Source organism: Cheilinus undulatus, linkage group 15, assembly GCF_018320785.1.
Source record: "Cheilinus undulatus linkage group 15, ASM1832078v1, whole genome shotgun sequence".
Taxonomy (NCBI): domain Eukaryota; kingdom Metazoa; phylum Chordata; class Actinopteri; order Labriformes; family Labridae; genus Cheilinus; species Cheilinus undulatus.
The window spans coordinates 29,807,268-29,828,745 of NC_054879.1; the positions used below are offsets into that span (position 1 = coordinate 29,807,268).

Sequence of the window (21,478 nt, forward strand, 5' to 3'; positions counted from 1 at the left end):
AAGGATTTTTCTCTAAATGAATGTAAACAGGTGAATCCATGACTAGTGTCTCCCCCTGAGGTCAGAAACCTCCCAGCATGCCTCTTGGCACTCTACCCATAACTAATTAGGCCCTAAATCTGTCCCACCTCTCCTGTTCATATCAAATCATTTACTCCATCCTTGAAATTCACACACATTAATTGTTCTGCTCAGCTGATCTCTGTAATCACGCTTGTGTGTTGGAGGTGAGTGTGTAAGCAATCAAAACGCTAAATGAGAATCCTTCAGCCACGATGACACTGCAACGCCACGCATCAAAGCCATCACTGAAACAAAGTAGTCGACCTTGAGTCAAAATGGCACCACACCCCTCCCTCCACCCTTTTAAATGAACTATTAGGTTCACTGAACTGTGAATATGTGGCCGACCTCATTATGATTATTGTTTCATCTGTATTGGAGATTGCTTTCGGCGTCCCTGTAATAGTGCTGCTTAATTAAACTGGCAAGCAAGAAGGTTAGCAGTAACGCTCATGAAGGAAGTCGCCAAGCGTTGCTGCAGATCACAAGAGAATGCCGCACCTCTCTCTCCTTTCCCCTCATGTGGGGTCACCTCTGATATGCTGGCTGCGCAGTCACATCTTTATTGGATCTGAGTCGACTCCGGGTTCACCGTGGAGCCCCTGACCTGGCACTGAGAGCTGTATCAACACTTGGAGATTCCTCAACCTCCAGGCTAAAACACTGCAGGCCTCTTCAAATAAACTATGAGGGTTTGCGACAGGAGAGAAAAAACAACAAGAATCTCTCCTTCAGCTTGGAGGAGGAAGGGGACCTACAATGCACCAAGGATTAAAGTGAGGGAGGAGAGGTGAAGAGAATGGGGGGGGGGGGGCATGAAGGAAAGGGTAGGAGGCAGGAAGTGGGGTCTTTGAGAGAGAGAGGAGGTATTCATTCAACGCCTTTATCCTGCGTTCCTGAGGCATCCAGATCAGCTCTGGCGGCTAAGCCTCATCATTAACAGCTTTAGATTTAATTAGCCATCATTAAGCCTCTGTTTTACTGGAGGAGCCGACAAATATTTAATCACTGTTTGGGTTATGTACTGTGAATGGAGATATTTGAGTTAAAGCTGGGAGAAGAAGACACACCTGATGGGAGATGTTTGTCACCTTGCAGAGTCATTCATACATGTGTTATAGTAAGTCTGAGACATGGCCTAGATATGGCTAAGTCATGGCTGTGCCTTATTTTATTCTTGTTGAACTTCAGTCTGCATTTTCATGTTATTTACTTCAATCTTTGATTTCTAAACTTCCTTATGTCCTAATTGATTTCTTAATTGTTTATTTTTTCTATTGTCTACATCACCTTAGAGCACGATATTTTGGATACTAAGGTCAGAAGATTTTATATGCTAACACATATGGTGCCCATACAAAGTATCAACTCCCTTGGATTTTATTACCCTAATATTGATTTTATAAATTAATCAAGGTCAATATAATTCAGGTTTTTGACAAAAAAATCTTATATGTTAAAGTGAAAATAGATTTCTACTAAGTAATCTCAAATAAAAATTTGTAAAATAAAAGAATTGACTGCATAAATATTCAATCCCTTTGAAGTGACTTAACTAATTCAACAGAGGTCCAGCCAACAGGGGCTAGTGGTCTCACAATTAGTGAAATGAGGATCATCTTAGTGTAGTGAATGTGTCTCTAGTGATTGTAGTATAAAGACACCTGTGTCTGGAAGGTCCAGATATTCAGTAGATAGTCCAGATAATCAATATTCCTGGCTACCATTACACCATGAAGACCAAAGAACACCAAGCAACTCAGAATTTTTTTTTGAAAAAGTGTAAGTCAGGGGATGGATACAAAATCAATTCCAAGCCACTCAACATCCCTCAGAGTTCAGTTAAATCCATCATCAAGAAATGAAAGGCATATGGCACATGTGTAAATCTGTCTACATCAGGCCATCCTCATAAACTGAGTGAGTGTGCAAGAAGGAGACTAGTGAGCGAGGCCACCAAGACACCTATGACTACTCTGAGGGAGTTACAAGCTTTAGCTTCAGAGGTGGAACAGACTCCGCATATAACAACTGTTGACCACGTTCTTTAATAGTCATAACTTTGTGGGAGAGTGGCAGAGAAAGCCGCCGTTGAAGGAAACTCATATTGAATCTCAATTAGAATTTGCAAAAAGGCATGTGGGAGACTCCATGGTCAAGGGGAAAAAAGTTATTTGGTCTGATGAGACCAAAATGGCTGTTACAAAAGACGCTATGTTTGGTGAACACCAAACACTGCACATCACCACAAGCATGCCAAGCCCACTGTGAAGCACAGTGGTGGCAGCATCATGCTGTGATGCTGTGGGGATGCTTTTCAGCAGCGGGCCCTGGAGGGCTTGGAAATGTAGAGGGTAAAACATGGCAATATGTAGGAAATCCTAGAGGACAATCTTACTCAATCTGCAAGAGAGCTATGGCTTGGGAGACGATTTATTTTCCAGCAAGACAATGATCCAAAGCATACAGGGAAAGATGAATGTTCTGGAGTGGCTGAGTCAAAGCCCAGACTTCAATCCAATAGAGAATTTGTGGACTTGAAACGGGATTTTTATGCTAGATCCCCATGCTGCCTGACAAGGCTTGAGCAGTTTGTCCAGATGTGCAAGCCTGATTGAGACCTATCTACACAGACTCAGTGCTGTGATTGCAGCCAAAGGCGTCTCTACTAAATACTGACTTAAAGGGGGGAGAATATTCATGCAGCCACTTTTTTACATTACATATTTTTATTTAATTGACATTTCTTTGTAGAAATTAATAAAAGGGTTAAACATCCAAGGAGGTAAATACTAGGCTCTGTATAACACCACCCAGGTACCTTGTAATTAAATGGGAAACATTATAGCATCGTTACTTCCCTTCCCATAAATTATTTTTGATCTTTTGCTGTATTAATTGCTGTTTTTTCTCTACTGTTTTGTTAAATAAGAGAAAATCTGCTGTAGAAAACAGTATGTTGAAAACTTATGATGAAATAGTTCTTTGCTGTGCAGTAAGGCAGTATAATTTTAATGCTCAAAGTAGCTGTATTTTATCTGTTTAAACCAGCACATATAGTTGAAATTACTCTGAAAATGCTGAGTCACGTTCTGCACATAAATACTGCATGTAGTTGAGGTTATTCTCTGGGTTTTAATGCATTTTCTACTATTTGTGATAGGGGCATATCATAAAATAGTCTTGTTTCTTTCTTTTTTATAGCAGCATCATTAAATCTGCCCGAATAATAATGATGCAAATTCATTTTTGTTCCAATTTTACTACATTTAACATGATTTAAGAGCATAATCTATATTCAACAATTGAGCTTTACACCTTGCTGACAAACCTCCTTTCTCCCTGCTTCGTCTTTTGTCTCCTGCAGGCTTTGCTTGGAAGCGAGGGACCCGTACTGTGGCTGGGACTTCAGGCAGCGCAGGTGCACCACACTGGAGGACAGCTCCAACATGAGCCAGTGGAAGCAGAACATCACAGTGTGCCCGGTAAGAGTAGCATCACCCTGCAGTGTTTTCTGTGAGAGTAAAAAAAAAAAGATAGGCAATAAGGATTGATAGCAAGTGGAGAAGTGGCAGCACAGATCCTGCACTCTAAAGCTACTGTTGCAACATACTCTGAGAAGTTTAGACACATGTGCACTGGAGTTTAATATTCAAGGCTGATGTTAGATCACCTGTCTTTAATTTTGCATGTTTGATGTTTGTTTTCCAGCTCCGGAATCAAACCACCAATGGGGGCTTTGGACCCTGGGCGCCATGGCAGCCATGTAACAATGATGATGGTGTTGATGGTGTGAGCTCCTGTTTGTGCCGGTCCAGATCTTGTGACAGTCCTGCTCCTAGATGTGGGGGCAAAAACTGTCAGGGTCCCACCATTGAAGTCTCCAACTGCTCGAGGTAAGACGGAAAGAAAAAGATGAACGAATTTTTATAATTGTGATGATAAAATACACGATAGGGATGTGATGTATGCAGCTGGTGTACTGGCTTACCTTTTTTTCTTTTGAAGATTTGACCTCACAGGAATTCAGAATCCAAGGTTAGATATTGAAAACAAAAATGAAAGTCTAATATACTGTAATTTCTACAATGAGTAGTGAATATCCTTTGAAACAACAAATCAACCGACTCCTTAAATATGTAGAAAGTCAAGCTTAAGTTAGAACAAAACAATAGTAAAGAGTTTTGGGGGTTTTGTTTTTATCTTTTGCACTTTTTCTCTATAACATTTTTCACCCACTTTAACAGTAGTGGAATTGCACTCCTTGTCCACTATTTCCTTTCCTTTTTTTTTTTTTTCTTATATATATTTTTGGGCATTTCATGCCTTACTGGAACACAGTGGACAGATTCAGAAACAGGAATGAGAGAGTGGGGAAGACACATGCGATAGAAGAGGGTGGGCCTTTAACCACTAAGCCCCCAATATTTTCTTTACAATTTAATTTAACTTCCGACAGTATGTAAACTCTCAAAAACATCCATCCATCCATTTTATACACTGCTTATCCCCATCAGTGTCCTGGGGTCTGAATTCTATCCCAGCAGGTACACCTTGGACTGGTCACCAGTCAATCACAGGGCTGACATACAGAGACAAACAACCAGGCACTCTAACGCCTATGGCCTTTTTATTATTTAACCTTTCTTTTCTTTTTTTTACCAGGTTAGTCCCATTGAGATCAGAGATCTCTTTTTCAAGGAACACCTAACCAAGAATGACAGCAACACTAAGTTTCAACAACCAATACACTCAAACAAAAGAGTTTTCACTAAAGATTTAAAAACCCTCAGAGTCACCAGGTGTTGCAGTTTAAATTCAGTCTGCAGATTGTTCTAAGCAAAAGGGGCAGAGAACCTAAAAGCCTTCTTTCCCAACTCAACTCGACTCTTTGGTTACAACAAACCAATGTTCAAGATGAAGCAGACCATCTTAGAATATAAGGTACAATGGTGAGTAAGGAATCTTAAGTTTGTAATAGATCTCAGAGCTCCATGAAGCACACTATCCATCTTATGAAGACTCTGAGTGGAGGCATTAATGGACAAAACATCACCATAATCAAGGAGAAGTAAAAAAAAAAGTAGACTTAACTAGTCTCTTTTGCACATAAAAAGAGAAACAGGACTTGTGTCTGTAGTAAAAGCCAAGAAAAACCCTCAACTTTTTAACATACTGAGTGTGCTTGGACTAAATCAAAAGCATGTGGAAGATTTGCAAAAGCTTTTGCAGACGTAGGTGCACAGCAGCAAATAAGTGGATCATCAGCATAAGAATGAAAAGAAGCATTTGGAATATTCTGTCCAAGACAGTATATACAGTAGATGGTCCCAAAACCAAACCTTTAGAGTCACCAATTAACTTAATGAGCATGTTTATGGTGGTGGGAGAAAGCCAGAGTACCCAGAGAGATCCCATGCATGCACAGGGAGAACATGAAAACTGTACAGAAAAGCTTTGACAAGGAAGTGAATCAGGAACCTTCTTGATGTGTGGCAACATGCATGCATGGGTTCCCATCAGGCACTCTGGCTTCCACCAAAAATATGCTAGTAAAATGAATTAGTTATTCTGAATTGCCCATAGGTGTGAGTGTGAGTGTGCCTTGTTGATTCTGTCTGTATGTAGGCCCTGCGATTGACTGGCGACTAGTCCAGTGTGTACCCCACCTCTCGCCCAATGATGGCTAGATTAGGCTCCAGCCCCCACGACCCCTAATGGGATAAGCGGTGTAGAAGATGGATGGATGGATGTATTTACGCCACATAGAGTACTTCCCTATTTCTAGAATGTAGTGCCTGCTGGGACATGAACATCCCATGGACAGTGCTTGAAGAGTTGCAACCAAGCTTATATCTGGAAAGAAAAAAATGGGTGCAGATGCCTGCTCAAAACAATGCAAGGGTAGTAACCCCAAGCTGAAACTTCTTGTTTAAATCAAACTTTCATTCCTAGGATAGTTGTTGTTATCAGGCTGATGGATTTGGAAATGTTGGTTGAAAATGGGCAAATAGAATTAGAGAAATCTGTTTAAGTGTGTCATCACTTAAAGGTGTTTGGACAACTTAAGTATGGCCAAATGGTTAAAAGTATTGCTTTGAAAAGTGTTACACATATATAAAAATATTAAAGTACTCAACTGAATAATGAATATAAATGACATAGGTTATGTTCAATCCATAAATCCACATATCGTACCTTTATATTTTTTGTCCATAGCTTTGATCATGCATTTCTTTCTTTTTTTGTATCACATTTCTCTGTGCTGTACCTTCAAAATAATATTAAAATCACCTGTGCCATTGCTAAAAAGATAGCTAGAATTGAGTTTAGGAGGCTCATAATGTATTCAGCCCCACTACACTGGACATGGTCAAGTTACAGTCATTATTATGCTGTGAAGCCACATATAAGGTTAGTCATTTGGTTAAGGACCTGAACTCCAACATCTTTTCTTCAACTCTGTCCTGAACTGATAGACTTTGAAGCTTCTAACTCCGGGGCACAATTTACACGCTGACAGAATATGAGAAAGATCATGAACGTGAGGAGTCTTCAGTCTGCTTCTGCTGTCTGTCCTCTTCTGTCTGCAGGGGAATCATCCAATCAGAGCGCTACAGAGAACAAAGCAGACACAAAGAGCTCAGACACCTTCATCCCACTGGAAAGCAGTGCCAGATTTAATCCTGGGTGTGGAAATTGAATTGTGCTTTTGCAAGAAGTGGCAATTAAATCATGAAAGTGCTACCCAGGAACAAAGCACTTAAGCAAATTGAAGGCATGTTTCCTTGTCAGAGGGAGCTCTCTGTGTGTGTTTGTGTTTCCAGAATCTGACTAACGATCAGACCAAGATAAAACGTCCATTAAGCATGAGAAAACCCTTACTGGAAGAAAATACTAAAAGCACTGATGAATAATAAAAATGCATTTTTTGGGACCATTGTAGAATAGGTTGCTTATTTTTTCTTTCTATTTGTCTGTTACCATAGAAACGGAGGCTGGACGCCCTGGTCGTCATGGGGACAGTGCAGCACAACCTGTGGTACAGGCTTTGAGCTGCGCCAGCGTTCCTGTAACAACCCCTCCCCCCGCCACGGTGGTAGAGTGTGCGTAGGACCAAGCAGGGACGAGAGGTAAGAAAAAGTGATGACAAAGTAACTTTGATAAATCCAAACTCTGAAGACGGGCATGATGAAAGCGTCTTTCCAATCAAATAATGAACTCAGGCTTAAATGTCTTCTCCCACTGAGACCATTAGTGCTAGAAAACTGTGAAAACATGTTGTCAATTAAAGATGTTACAATCTGACTGAAACCTTTTAGTGCTGTGATGTGATGCAGAAAATGTAAGATTTATTTTTACTAAGCGACAATTCTCTTTTTTCTCTGATGCCATAGCTGTTTTTAGGTCCTGAAAGTGAGTCTTTTGGCAAATACAAAGGCCTTCCTTAAAAGGAAGAACTAATAATGATCAGTGTATTTATGACACTTTTCAAAGTGCTTTTCAGCATTAAAGACGGACATACAATAAGGTAAAGACAACTGAATTATAATGGCAGGATATCAATAATCTTACCAAAACATCAGTCAAGAAGATAAAGGTTAAATCGCAATAAAACAATGTGAAACTCAGTCCCAATCAAAATGTATAAAAGAAGTTAAAACTTAGTTGAAATTAGTTAGACCATTCAAAACTCAGTTGAAACTTAAACCTAAAAATCGTTAAAATGGAATAAACTGGGTTGAATCTCAAACCCAGGGAAATTGCACTTATTAAACCTGTGAGATGTTTGATGATATGGAACCAAGGGGGCTCTGGTCCCAGAACTGACCTTTAAGGTAACCCACATAATAAATGTAAGCTTGGAAGTTTCCAATGGCATCACTAAAAGACCTTCCTGTTACATAACTTGTTAGACTTTTAAGACTTTAAAAGACGTAAGACTTTTAAACTAGTTAAAAGCAGAACCAGTTATACCCACCCAAAATTTAAGACATTGTCATAGAATTGAGTGGTCAACTGTATCAAAGGCAGCGGATATATCTAATAGAACTAAAATGAAAAAAACTCCAGCATCTGCAGCCATAAGCAGCTCACTCATCACTCTAAGTGCTGTCCCTGAACTGTGGTTGGCCCTAAACCCAGAAAATTAAAACCATGTCAGTTTAAAGGATGGCCTGCAAGTGGAGGGCTTTGTGTCAAAGTCTCCCATTTTTATCTGTCTGACAATAAAACATAATCCCAAAAATGTGTTCTGCCTTTGTTTCAAATTAACAGTTTTTATTTCTCTGGGATTATTGAGCAAGTTATAACATACACCAAGGCTTTGGTTAAGGTCTGTCAAAGTCAGGACTCATTTCTCATGAAATAATGTGTCTAATATTTACATTTAATACTTAGTATTTAATCTGAAAAGCTGGCTACATACTAGAAACCTGTGAGACTAGCACACCACTATAAAATTCTTAGTCACCAATGTTACAGAAGTGTAGCAGCTGCCATCTCACTGATACAGGAAGAAGTTGTGTCTTCATCATCAAAGTTCATCATCATAGAGACGTAGAAGTAGTCACAGAAAGGACCAAGGACATGACATGATTATCTTACAAAAGGTTTACATGTTGTCAAAGAGAGACATTTGCTTTGCATTGTATAGGGAATTTAGCATTTTGTAGTGGTTTCTGCCTTCTGAGTAGGCAGTTTTATACCCCATACCTATACCCTTTTAACAGTGAGGCAATATACTTATCACCTCTTGTATACATATCACCTATACTGAAGACAGCCACAAGGGGGTGATTGAGACATTTTAGCTACATCTATGTATTTCTGGAGTCTTCTTGATGTCTATCTCTGAGTTTGATGCTAATAATCTGTGCCATGAACGGTCAAATACACATGCAGGAAACAAATTTTCTGAATTTGATTATCCTCAGAGGGCTGGATGGGAAACAACAAGTCTTGTTACAAATATAAAACTTAAGAATTTCTCTGGTTTTAAAACTGTTGGAAGTTTTTGTGGGGATATATTAACTAAAAAATCTATCTAAATAGGAGTAGTCACTTTATGATAAATATAATATTTCAGTCCAAACATTCTACATGTTGTAACTTTCAGACCTGGTCCTTGTATTCTGTTTCCCTTATACTGTACAAGAATAGAAGGCCGAGAAGTCATTCACCTGAAACGTCACCTGTATATGTCAGCAGCTAACATGAGTGGAGCAGCAGTACACCTGGCATGCTTCCAAGATAGACAACTATACCTTCTGACCTGTTCAGATTATACGCTTGCAGCCTTTTCCAAATAGGGAAGGAATATGGAGGAAAAAGTAACGATTCAGAGCAAAGGATTCTTTATAGTCAATATGTACAGAAAGAAGACCAAACTTTAAAGGTGAATATAAAAATTCACTTTACAAATAACCTGATGCTGATAAAAAAAAGTCACCTTTATTCAAATATTGCATCTTTTGTCCCTCATGAGGTCTTAATTCTTCATCTGAAGAAAACAGGTAAACTGTGAAATAAATACACCTGAAGCTCGACTTTAGGCCCCTCTGGTCAGACTGCCTTCAACTGAATATCTACATCAAGCAATGAGAGTGGGCAGACCAGGCTGTATCACTATCCAGATGTTATTTTCTGACATATGGATTGAACACAATAGAAATCATCACACAGGGAGAAAGATTAAACCTTTTCCCCCTTGGAAACCTCCAAAAACTATTGTATCTTACTGTTTAATATCGGGGGCTCATCATTTCTGTGGCTTACTTCAGGCTCAAGTTCTGAGAGCCCTATGACTGCTATTGTATTTGTGCTACCACTAATCCTCTTAAAATCCTCCACCTCACACTGCTGCCATCTCCTCAGGTTCTGCAATGAAGGAGTGTCCTGTCCTCAGCCCATCTTCTGGTCCCCGTGGGGCTCCTGGACAAAGTGTAGCACCGAGTGCGGGGGAGGCGTCCACTCCAGAGTCCGAACCTGTGAGAATGGAAACAGCTGCCCAGGATGTGCTCTGGTAGGACATGTTCAAACACGTACACTGACATATAAGACCAGACAACCAGAAAGAGCAGAATATCTGTCATTCCTAGGCGAATATTTCTCCCTACTTCTAAGATGAAGCTTCAGGCTTGTAAGCAGACAGTTTTAGTGAAGAGAGAGATATTTGTTAACATGAACGTGATGATCCTCTGTGTTTTGGAAGCTGAACAGCTGTGACCTTTAATGAAGTTAGGGAAAAATCCTTTCAAAGGTGATAAGGTGATGAAAACAGCAGATATAAATACAGACGTGTTTTTCGATTTCGTCTACTGACCTTAAATGTCTGCAGTTAGAACACTGACAGCATGTCAACCCAAAACGCCTGTAAAATGTCAGTGGCGTCAAAACAAAATGTCACATTAATTTTTTTATGAGGTGTTGATTTTTGTCACAGACTGATGATTGACAGTCTCTGGGGACAGCTGCTTCAGTTAACAGAGGAAAATGGAACATTTTCATTTTAATGTCAACATTTCAGACCTTACAAACAAAAACGGAACACTTAAGACAGACGTAGACTGTGTCATTTCCAGACAGCTCCATAACAGTCGTGATGAAGAGTCTGCACACACTGTGCAGCTCAACCATCTACAATTCATGAACATCGCATCAGTAATGTTCTCACACTGTAGGGTCTGACTGTTGGCTGTGATCTGAGTGCTCAAACTGTATGAGTGAAGTAAGTCACTGAAGTCTCTGTTGAAAATGTCTCAACCATGGAAGCTGAAGAAGGCCTGGCTCTTAATCTCTGCTCTAATTCATCCCAAAGGTCTTCTATCAGGTTGAGGTCAGGACTCTGTGCAGGCCAGTCAAGTTCATGCACACCAAACTCTCTCATCCATGTCTTTATGGACCTTGCTTTGTGCACTGGTGCACATCCCCAAACTGTTGGTAGCATGGAATTGTCCAAAATCTCTTGGTATGCTGAAGCATTCAGAGTTCCTTTCACTGGAACTAAGGGGCCAAGCCCAGCTCCTGAAAAACAACCCCGCACCACAATCTCCTCTCCACCAAACTTTACACTTGGCACAGTGCAGTCAGACAAGTACCATTCTCCTCATCCGTCAGATTGCCAGATGGAGAAGCGTGATTCGTCACTCCAGAGAGCGCGTCTCCACTGCTCTAGAGTCCAGCGGTGGCGTGCTTTACACCACTGCATCCGACGCTTTGCATTGCACTTGGTGATGTATGGCTTGGATGCAGCTGCTCGGCCATGGAAACCCATTCCATGAAGCTCTCTACGTACTGTTCTTGAACTAATCTGAAGGTCACATGAAGTTTGGAGGTCTGTAGTGATTGACTCTGCAGAAAGTTGGTGACCTCTGCGCACTGTGTGCCTCAGCATCCGCTGACCCCGCTCTGTCATTTTACATGGCCTACCACTTCATGGCTGAGTTGCTGTGGCTTCCACTTTGTTATAATACCCCCGAACAGTTGACTGTGGAATATTTAGGAGTGAGGAAATTTCACGACTGGACTTGTTGCACAGGTGGCATCCTATCACATTATTAGGCCCATCATTTATTCTTCTACTATAACTAAACAGCAGAGGATGACCTCCTATATATGATCATTCTTCCATGGGCTTTTCTAAGGAACAAGAACAAGCCAGGTGGCAAAACAACTTGCTGTCAAATACAGCTTCTACAAATCCCATTACGTTTTTACAATATCCACACTTGTTTAACATTAAGACTCACCACCGCCATCTTCCAATGCAGGAATACAAGGCTTGTAACCTGGAGGCATGTCCTGAGGTGAAGAGGAACACACCTTGGACCCCCTGGATGCCGGTCAATGTGACTCAGGGTGGAGCTCGTCAGGAGCAGAGGATGCGCTACATGTGCCGAGCTCACTTGTCCGATCCCCATGAGCTGCAGATTGGACGCAGGAAGGTGGAGACACGCTTCTGTCCGAACGACGGTACAGCAGCCTGCGAGACAGACAGTAGGTTATCAGGTTCTACATTTAATCACATTTGGAAAGATATCTGAAAAAGTTGCTGAAAGTTTGTATGTTTATCATTTTCTTACTTCCACTGAAAAAATATTTGCTGTCCAATGATCGGCTACACCCATTCTTTTTTTCTTTTCTTAAGGCCCACACTGATGTAGTTTTTTGAGATTTCTCACAGAAGACTAACAAAGCTCATGTTATCTGGTGTCAGACTGAACCTTAGGTGAACTTCACCTAACAGCTCTCCTGAGGGATAAATGCTCTCCTTGAAGTCTTGAGAGTTATTTTATCTGAAAGACTGTTTTTTTACCCTTATGTCGGGTTTCTGTGTCTATTCCCTCCGACAGTGTTACAAGAAAAATATCTTAACACAAATTGCTTCATACAAAGGCTTTAATCACTCTGGACCTTGGCAGGCCTGTTCAGTTTAAGGTCCATGGACGACGAGCATATCTATACTTAGAGCTTTGTTCCAGCTTAAATCCTTCATACTCTCTTGGTGCTGCCTATACAGTCCTCCTGTAAGAGAGAGCTTTTGTTTACTGAGCTCCTCTCTTTGGAAATAAGATCCAACTGGGAGTAAAGGAGGTGGGTTTGTAAATAATTAAATGAAGGACAATATTCTTTTCGTTTTCTCTGCTGTGATTGTGCTCAGTTTTAGTGTAATTGTTCAGTATCCACCTTTGGGATACTTCTGCATTTGTACAAAGTCTGAAAACAGTAGTTATTATTGTAGTTTCTTATTTTTCTTTGAACTATGATAGCCATGTTTACAGCAGGGGTTGTCAGAAAATAATTAAAAGCTGTATTTTAAGGGGATTTCATTACCTGGACTTATCTTTTTAAAGAGATGCACAAACACTGCTGCACCAATGTTGTACTGTATACACAATAAGACAGCAGCAGTGTGCTCAGATTTCTTACCGTACGAGTGTTCCATGTTGAAAAGGTCCTATTGTTAGGCCTGTTAGCTCCCCTATATCCTGTTAGTGATGCCTTCACAGTCCAGCACTTCCACATACACACTCACACTGAACAGCTCCACTTTGTTACAGTCCGCTGGTGGCTTTCTCATGGCCGCCCCTCTCCTGAATCGATTACCTGTCTCCCCGTGTCAGCCTCCTTGGGGGGCTGCCAGGACTGACAAACAGATGAAACACTGACAGCAGGAAACTGTGAGATGCATGAGAGACACAGACAGAGTTTAAAGGAAGGACACAGAGAAATACGCCTGCTGGCAAAGTCATACTTACGCTCGAATCTGCATGCTTCATATCCCCAAAAATCCTTCAAAGTTTCAGTCTGTCTGCAATGAATATATATTTCTGTGACTTTAAAACTTACTTCTCTCTGCAGCCCTTGTGGAGGAGCTCCTGAAGACACCTGTAGTGAGAGTTGCAGGTGCAGGTTGGTCATCATGGGAGTCCTGGTCAAGCTGCTCACAGAGTTGTGCCAAAGGTTACCGCACCCGCCGAAGATCCTGCTCTGGACCAGAGGGGAAGAGCGCCCCTGTGGCGTGTCGTGGCTCACCTGTGGAATACCAGGACTGTAATGTCCAGCCGTGTCCTGGTAAGGAATAAAACCAGAGTGAAAGAGTGAAAATCAGCAAGTAGCATGCCTAAAACTCATGAATTAATCCAAATCAGGATTTATAAACATCACAGAAACATTACCAAACTTTAGCACTGATTTGACTTGTTACAGTGCCAATGAGAGGTATTCACACCCTTAGATTTTTTACCCTTTTACTGATTTTTAAAAGGAACCCTGCATGATAAGACAAGTTCACCTTATTGGATAGATAGTTGTATCTCTTATATGTATATTGAACTAAAAAAATCACTAGATATCTGCAACAAGGTGCATGGTAAAACACAGTTAAAAGGTTACAGGTAAAGACAAACACAGCACAAAAACACCTCTGGTCCGTGCTTTTCAAAGTAAAAGTCTGCTTTGTATTTCTTTTGAGAAACTTGCTTCCTTTGTGCATAAATCCTTTATTTTGAAAAGCTCCCAGAACAGTTTCGCTATACACCTGTAGGGAGGTTTATTGAAGTAAAACTTAAGAAGAATGACAGGGATCTGACAGCAGGGGGACACAGCCAACACACAGCAAACTCTATTTTGGTATGAAAGCCATGACGGTGCTTGGTGTAGCAACACGTGCAGCAGATTTAAGTAACAAAACATGCAGCCGATCTGAAACAGCCAGTTAAGGTAAAGGAACTGCCAGGAGCACGCCGGCCAAGTGACGTCACACTACCAGTGCAAACCAAAACATGACGTCCGCCTGGTGAGTTTGTACGCTTAAATGTACTCAAAATACAGATATCTACTGAGTTTTTTTAGTTCAGTATACTTATGAGAGTTACAAATGTCAGTCTAATTAGGTGAACTTGTCTGATCATTTCAGGTTCTTTAAAGATAAACAACCTCTTGATGCTTGTGTTACCTCAGCATTCTGGGTAGGGCCTTTATGGATAGATACCAAAACTCTGAGCACAAGAGTGGCCAACCAAGGGACCTGGTGACTGGTGTGACTAATAGTTACAAAACAATGAAAATTCTTGCCAAATATTTAAAAAATGAAAGTGCATTTCTGGCACTATTTGAGAATAGTCCAATCATAACCAGTCTGCAGAGATGTGGTGTAAATACAGTTTTAATGCTGGAAGTTACAAACACTCACACAGAGTGCTGATAAAGTCAGTCATTGGCAGTTTCAGCTTTCTTCAGTATATTATGGGTTCATAAAACAAAGATGGCCACAGTAAGAGACAGGAATGGAGACAGAGTGAGAGAGGGAGGTCAGTGGTGGTAGTAAAAGACTGCTGAGTGGATCATTAGCTTCATTAGCTAATGGTTACCAGCAGCTGCAGCAGAGCATCGATAGTCCTCGGACAAATGAAGTTATCTATCTCAACCTTCTCATCAAACCATAACCAGCTGACCTCGAACTCTGCTGACCACAGACTGCTGCACTGACAGGCTGCTCTTATTAAAGTCGACAGAAGACAGGCTCACACTCTCACATAACAGCTGGCATTAGAAAAGGGTCTGAACTCTTCTTAAGTGCTTGTCTTACATATTCATTATGACTGCTGCATCATGAATTAATGATTTATGACTGGTCGGTTGGTGCAGAGCTGATCAAATTCCTGTCGTGTATGGAAATGTCAGTTGTTGTTAGCTGCATAAAGTCCTTATAGGCTGACTTAGCAACTAACACATGTAACCTAAAGAAACCCAGGAGAAGCGTCCTCGGTTACCTCCCAGTGGAAGATAGCCAATCAAAAAGCTTCTTGCTATGAGTGTCACGTGTACTGCCGGTCTCAGTGCGGCTGTCCCGGGTAGACTAACAGGTGAGAAAGACAAGGCCAGGGACTAACGGAGAGAATGGGTGAGAAATAGTAATTGATGATGAGATTAGAGATAAGGATGGAGGTAATGTAAACTACTGAGATTTAAATGAATAAATGTGCTAATGTGAGTGTGAGGGAAGCAGGTGTGCATGTGTGCAAGAAAAGGTAGGCAGTAACTAAATCAGTCAGATAGCATGAAAACCAATAGTTTCTACGATAAGTTTGTACTTTGAATGTGTTGCCCTTAACATTACCACAGATGAGCATGTCTATCTTCAACCAAGAAAAGCAAGTACAACTTACAATCCACAACATGCTGTTCCTGTGCATCTTTATAATTGTGTTTCTAACATTTTTTGACATTTGAGTTTGTGATCTTGCTAGCCTAGGAGATATGTCATGCATATAATCTTTGTATCCAAATGAATCTTTGAGCTTGATCTGAGGGACCCTAAGGCTTCTTCCTGAGGGTAAAAAAGCTGGAACTAAGAATGGACAATGGTGGCCATTAGCTTGGGAGTTGGCCGTAGAAGAGCATCAGTTTAATCAGACAGTGACCACATTTCTTTATTAATAACAGGAAATGTAAGAGATGCCAAGAGGTTGTGCAATATGCAAGCATGTCACTGCTGCCAGATCGTTTTTATTTACATGTGGAAAATTGTAACTGGAACTGCTGCTGTTATGGGATGTGATGTTTTAATGTTTCATGTGATCTTTACTTAAAAATTTATTGATTTTGTAACTGTGGGACAGAGTCCAGGAATAATTTCTTATGTTGACTTGCCTTGCCTTATCTTATCCTATCTTATCTTATCTTGTCTTATCTTGTCTCATCTTGTCTCGTCTTGTCTTGTCTTGTCTTGTCTTGTCTTGTCTCATCTTGTCTCGTCTTGTCTTGTCTTGTCTTGTCTTGTCTCGTCTTGTCTTGTCTTGTCTTGTCTCATCTTGTCTTGTCTTGTCTCATCTTGTCTTGTCTTGTCTTATCTTAGTGGCCGTCTTTGCTTTTACTGGCTTACAGTAGAACTCTAACCAACTCACAACAATCACAAACTCATACCAAAGTTGGCAGAAAAGCTAAAACACCTTTTCTGCCATGAAAAGCTTTCGTTGGTGTTCCTTGCTCTTTATTTGATAAATATTATAGTTGCATCAAGTTAACGGATACACTGGAGGCAGCCACTGCTATCGCCTCACAGTTCAACTTAACCCCGCCTGTAGCCACCGCCTCATTCTCCTCAAATGACACTGTCCACAAACATTGTGGACTGGAGCTTTAGATAGATTTGCCTGGTGACAGTATGGAAAATCCATCTTCTTTGCAAGATTAGGTGGCCTCTGTACTTGTGATAATGATGGCACATGTCCCAGTATTTTATACTGATGTACTGGTCACTCCAGTTTGTAGGACCCTGCCATTTTTTTAAAAGGATAGGTATTAACATACATAATTCAGTATCAATCAGTATTTTTTAAAATCAGTCACTTCACCACTGAGCTGTTTGTAGGCCATTGCACTGAAAAATCTATGTCATAAACTCTGGTGCTGGGACAGTGCAGCTGCTGTTGTCCTGGACTACAAGGGATCTTTTGCCATTCCATGCATTGTGTACTGCAAGATATTGCTTCACTACTCAAGCAGTTAGTTTAAGATCAGCAGAGTTTGGTGCCAACTTTAACCACTTTTCTCCCTTGGAGCGACCATAACTGCATACAGAGAACAGGAAGTATACAGTTAAACGACAGACAAACCTTGTTGACTGTTGGTTTGGTTGAAAACGCTCCTCAGTGAGGACAAAACTGACAGATGGAGGAGGGCAGAGCAACTAGGTTAAGAGCTAAATTACTGTACTGTAGCTTGTAGATTTGAAAACTCCAAATAGCAAAACAGATGGTACTAAAGGAACTAAAATGATTATAAGACAAGTCAAGGCAAGTCTACGTTATTTACAAACATGTTACTCTAAATGTAGTCAGCATACTCAAATTTGTTTCCAAGCTCTTAAATATTCAATTTTATGTTTCTCTTCCATCCCAGAATGGCACAAGTTAGCTTCATGTCAGTAAAAATCAAGATTTTAGTCAATTAGAGTGAAAGTTTCACTCAAGAGAGACAAGCTAATGTCAAATATCAGTATCTTCATTTCAACATGTGAAACTAAAAGTCAGTAGAGATGAGGAATCAATCAGAATCAACTGAGCAAAATGAGTTTATTTTCAGGCTTGTCAAGAAAAGTCTACATAAATGTTTGTTATGTTGATAAAGGTCCAAAGTCAGGCCAGGTAAGGTCTCAAGTCATTTCAACAAGTATAAAAATCAAAACTTTTTTTTCAGAGGTTCATTTGGTTAAAAAAAACAACAACTCATTCCCACTTGTTTAATTTGTATTACTTAAGAATTCAAGGTCAGAGTCCGATTACTTGATTCCAGTCCAAATAAAAGTTTGCAGTAGATGCCAAGAATGTCCCCCCTTTACTTCACATTTTCAGGCCTAAATGAACAAAGCCAGTCAGCCCCACAGGAAGACAGACAGACAGTAAAAGAGCCATAAAAACAGCATGTCAGTCAGCTAGTCAGTGGCCTGTTCAGTAATTCAGGAAGTCAGACACTCAGCCACGTAAACAGCCAGTTAGTCAAAGAGTCAGTCAGGCAGAGCTGTGAGAGCTAGTCAGAGTTAAGTGGTCACAGCCTGCATCACTCTTGGTGTCACACTAATCCACTCAGCTAATGGAGTTTTCTGCAGGCCTGTGACGTTACCCGGCAACAACACCTCTTGTCGTCAGTCAGACGGACATCAGCCAGTCAACAAGCCAGTCAATTAGACCATCACGTGCTTATAATTAGATCAGATGGAACATTAACAGTCCCCTGGGTAGACAAGTCAATGGATCAGAAAGAAGGACAATACAAAGATAAAGACCAGTTTGTATCAGTGGCACTAAAGTTTATTTATTTATTTGAACAGTATAGAAAGTAGGAATATGCATGTATGTAATGTTTTCAACTGCAGGACAATTAAAATAAGCTGCCAATGACAGAAAGGGGAGAAAATCTTATAATAGATAGGTAGAAATTAGGTATAGTGACTGGCTTCGCTACTTTGGATTTTGTGCTCAAGGTCTGCTCAAGGTCTGCATATTTATTAAAACATAAATGTGTCCAGGTGGTGTGATACGTCTTAATTCAGTGTCAGGATTAAAACACATTTTATGCAGCTTTGGGGCTCATCTAGCTGGAGCATCAAGCCTCGTGGGTTTCACAAATAAACACAAAATAAAATTAAAACATCCTGTTTTAAGAGGGGATCCAAATCTTTTCAAGCAGATTAATCCCAAATAAGTACGCAGCACTTAGCTGACTGTGAAAGTGAGACATGACTTTTGTTAATAAAGGTTTTTCATACAGGCACTCAGTGGTACAAAATCTGATAAATAAAATAGATGGATTGTTACTATACTATAATTCAGAATTTTGAAATAATACTTATAGATTTTAAATTATATCATACCATGTCATAGGTCATACCATGGCAACAAAAACTGACATAATGAGTACTCAAAAGTTGTTTTGATCAGGGACACTCTCGCCATACACTATAATGTTTTATTGCAAATTGGATATACAGTTTTAATTGGTGGACAAGGCTCTGCTCAAAAGAACTGGTTAGTGAAGCAGCATGCTTTGATTTTCCAGGGAGCAAATCGCTAGAAACACCCATATGGTTATATACATTTAGGAAAATGCATGTTGTTGCATGAATATCAATATGAGGGTGCAACAAGCTTTATGCCATAAAGGAGGAGGCTGGGGTGGAGGAGGTAAAACTTTGCCAGCAGCAGTGTGGTGCATCAGCATTAATGCAAGCAGGGATAAGGGAGAAGTACATCATATTTAAATAAGAGTGGGATCTGGGAGGCAGTATTTGGGATCAGCTGGCTGTCAGCTGGGCGTATGATGTCCTTCATAAATTAGCACTCAGCTTCATTAATTTAGTTCTATTGAATTCCCATCTAGTGCATTAGTAAGGGTCGGTGAACCCGTACCAACTTCAGATATATTTTTTAATAATAAGTTGTTTTTTTTTAGATTGAGATGGTAATAACCTAATAATAAGTTGTCATTTACCAAGTAGTAACTCTGAAATATTAAGGAAGTATTTACCTAGTATTAATGTTTTAATTATCAAGTAATTCCCTGTTATATTGTGGCAATTCCCTGGTTGTTAGGAGGTAAATTACCCTTACCTTAGCCCCATGTGAATGGTCCGTTGGTTATTCCTTTTGAGGCCCTGGGTATTTAGATAATGAAATAAAATTCCTGTTGTCTCTCCTGTTCTCTGGACCAGAATTCCCTCTTTTGTAACCACATTTTACCATCCTGTTTCTTAGGGCGAGATTTTAGTATTTTTAATATTCACAGTCCCAAAGAGCCCTTTGCAGCTCACTTATCAGAGTACATGTTAACCCATAAACTTATAAAGGCATGCATGCTAAAATCCCTTTTATTCTGGCATCTTCACTAAGAAAAAGATCTATCCATCCAAAGCAAATTTCACATCATCCATGGGGCGAGGAGATGTTGCATATTTACAAAGCAAGCACCTTGGAGAGACCTGCTGGCCATAAGCTGAATCTATTATATGGGATTTTGTGGCTGATATTTTGCAGTCCACAGACTTGCAGCTTTGTCAAAGTTAGGTAATATGCATGTTTGTGTCTGTATTACAGTAAAAGGTGCGTGGGCATGCTGGTCAGCCTGGTCACAGTGCTCAGTGGGTTGTGGCGGTGGTCACTACCAACGCACACGCTCCTGCAACAGCCCGGCCCCCGCCAATGGAGGCGACATCTGCATAGGACTGCACACTGAAGAGGCCTTGTGTAACACCCACACCTGCGATGGTAAGGTCAAACATGAATTTTAAATCGAACTCTGTCATGCCACCGATGCTTGAGGTGCTTTCATCACACCTTCAGGCAGGCAATCATCTCCCACAACATTTCATTTCAGTGTTGACCCCTTGGTTAAATTGCTTCTTTCATCTCTTCCTAATGACTAAACCAGGTCTAAGATTTATAAAATGATAAACAGAGTCCTGCTGAGTACACAACCCATCTTCCTACCTTGTTGGCTCCAGCTGTGCCACTGGGGCACCATGGCAACTTCTCTTAGAAAGGTTTTAAAACAGATCAGCTTTATATTGTTGTTCTGATAGATAAATATCTTGCACTGTCTGACTAACGTTTAGGATGCTTTTGTGCCAAAGACGGATGTTTAACCAGTACTTTAAAGCAAACAAATATACAGTAAATATTCAGATATCAATTTTACAATCCAAGATGTTATTGAGGGTTAACCTGAATGTACAATTCCCATGCATTTCCCTTTATTTACAGTGCCGCTATTAAGGCTGTAAAAGCTCTAGCACCTAGATTTCAAATGGTGCAGGCTTGCAAATAAACATGTTAAGTGAAAATACAGAGATGCACATTAGTCACAATACAGTATTGTTAAATATCTACGAATCTAAGCATACATTTTTAAGCAATCATACTGGCTCACATCTGATCTGAAGATAGAGAAAATTAGTTAACTGAGACCCAAAGAAAAATCTAGCAGAATCCTGACATAATACTTCACTGAGAAACTATGAGAAAACAATTTCCCTTAAAGTTGCTTTCACTTTTAGTCAACATTATATACAAATACATGCACTTTAATGTGGAGTTGAACCCTTTTTGCTGCTTTAAAAGCCTCCTCTCTTCTTGAAAGGCTTTCCACAAGTTTTTTTGTATTTAAGGGAATTTGTGTCCATTCATTCTGTAGAACATTGCAAGGTCAGGCACTGATGTTGGACGAGGATGCCTGGCTGGCAATCCAAGTTCCAGTTCATCCTAAAGGTGCTCGATGGGGTTGAGGTCAGGGTTCTGTGCAGGCCAGTCAAGTTCTTCGACTCAAACTCATCAAACCATGTTGGCCTTTCTCAAACTGTTGCCACAAAGTTGGAAGCGTAGCATTGCCCAAAATGTCATGGTATGCTGAATCATAA

General features: G+C 40.4%; 1 protein-coding gene across 3 annotated transcripts in view; it reads left to right on the forward strand.

The window, feature by feature from the left end:
• The window catches only part of sema5ba (sema domain, seven thrombospondin repeats (type 1 and type 1-like), transmembrane domain (TM) and short cytoplasmic domain, (semaphorin) 5Ba), a 332,738-nt gene that overhangs the window by 291,907 nt on the left and 19,353 nt on the right, over positions 1-21,478 (forward strand). For all 3 annotated transcript variants that reach the window (XM_041807240.1, XM_041807241.1, XM_041807242.1), the window contains 7 exons: positions 3,431-3,548; positions 3,775-3,959; positions 7,053-7,196; positions 9,940-10,087; positions 11,835-12,060; positions 13,426-13,638; positions 20,160-20,330. In XM_041807240.1, the coding sequence (XP_041663174.1) occupies positions 3,431-3,548; positions 3,775-3,959; positions 7,053-7,196; positions 9,940-10,087; positions 11,835-12,060; positions 13,426-13,638; positions 20,160-20,330 (1,205 nt within the window). The remainder of the gene's footprint in view (positions 1-3,430; positions 3,549-3,774; positions 3,960-7,052; positions 7,197-9,939; positions 10,088-11,834; positions 12,061-13,425; positions 13,639-20,159; positions 20,331-21,478) is intronic.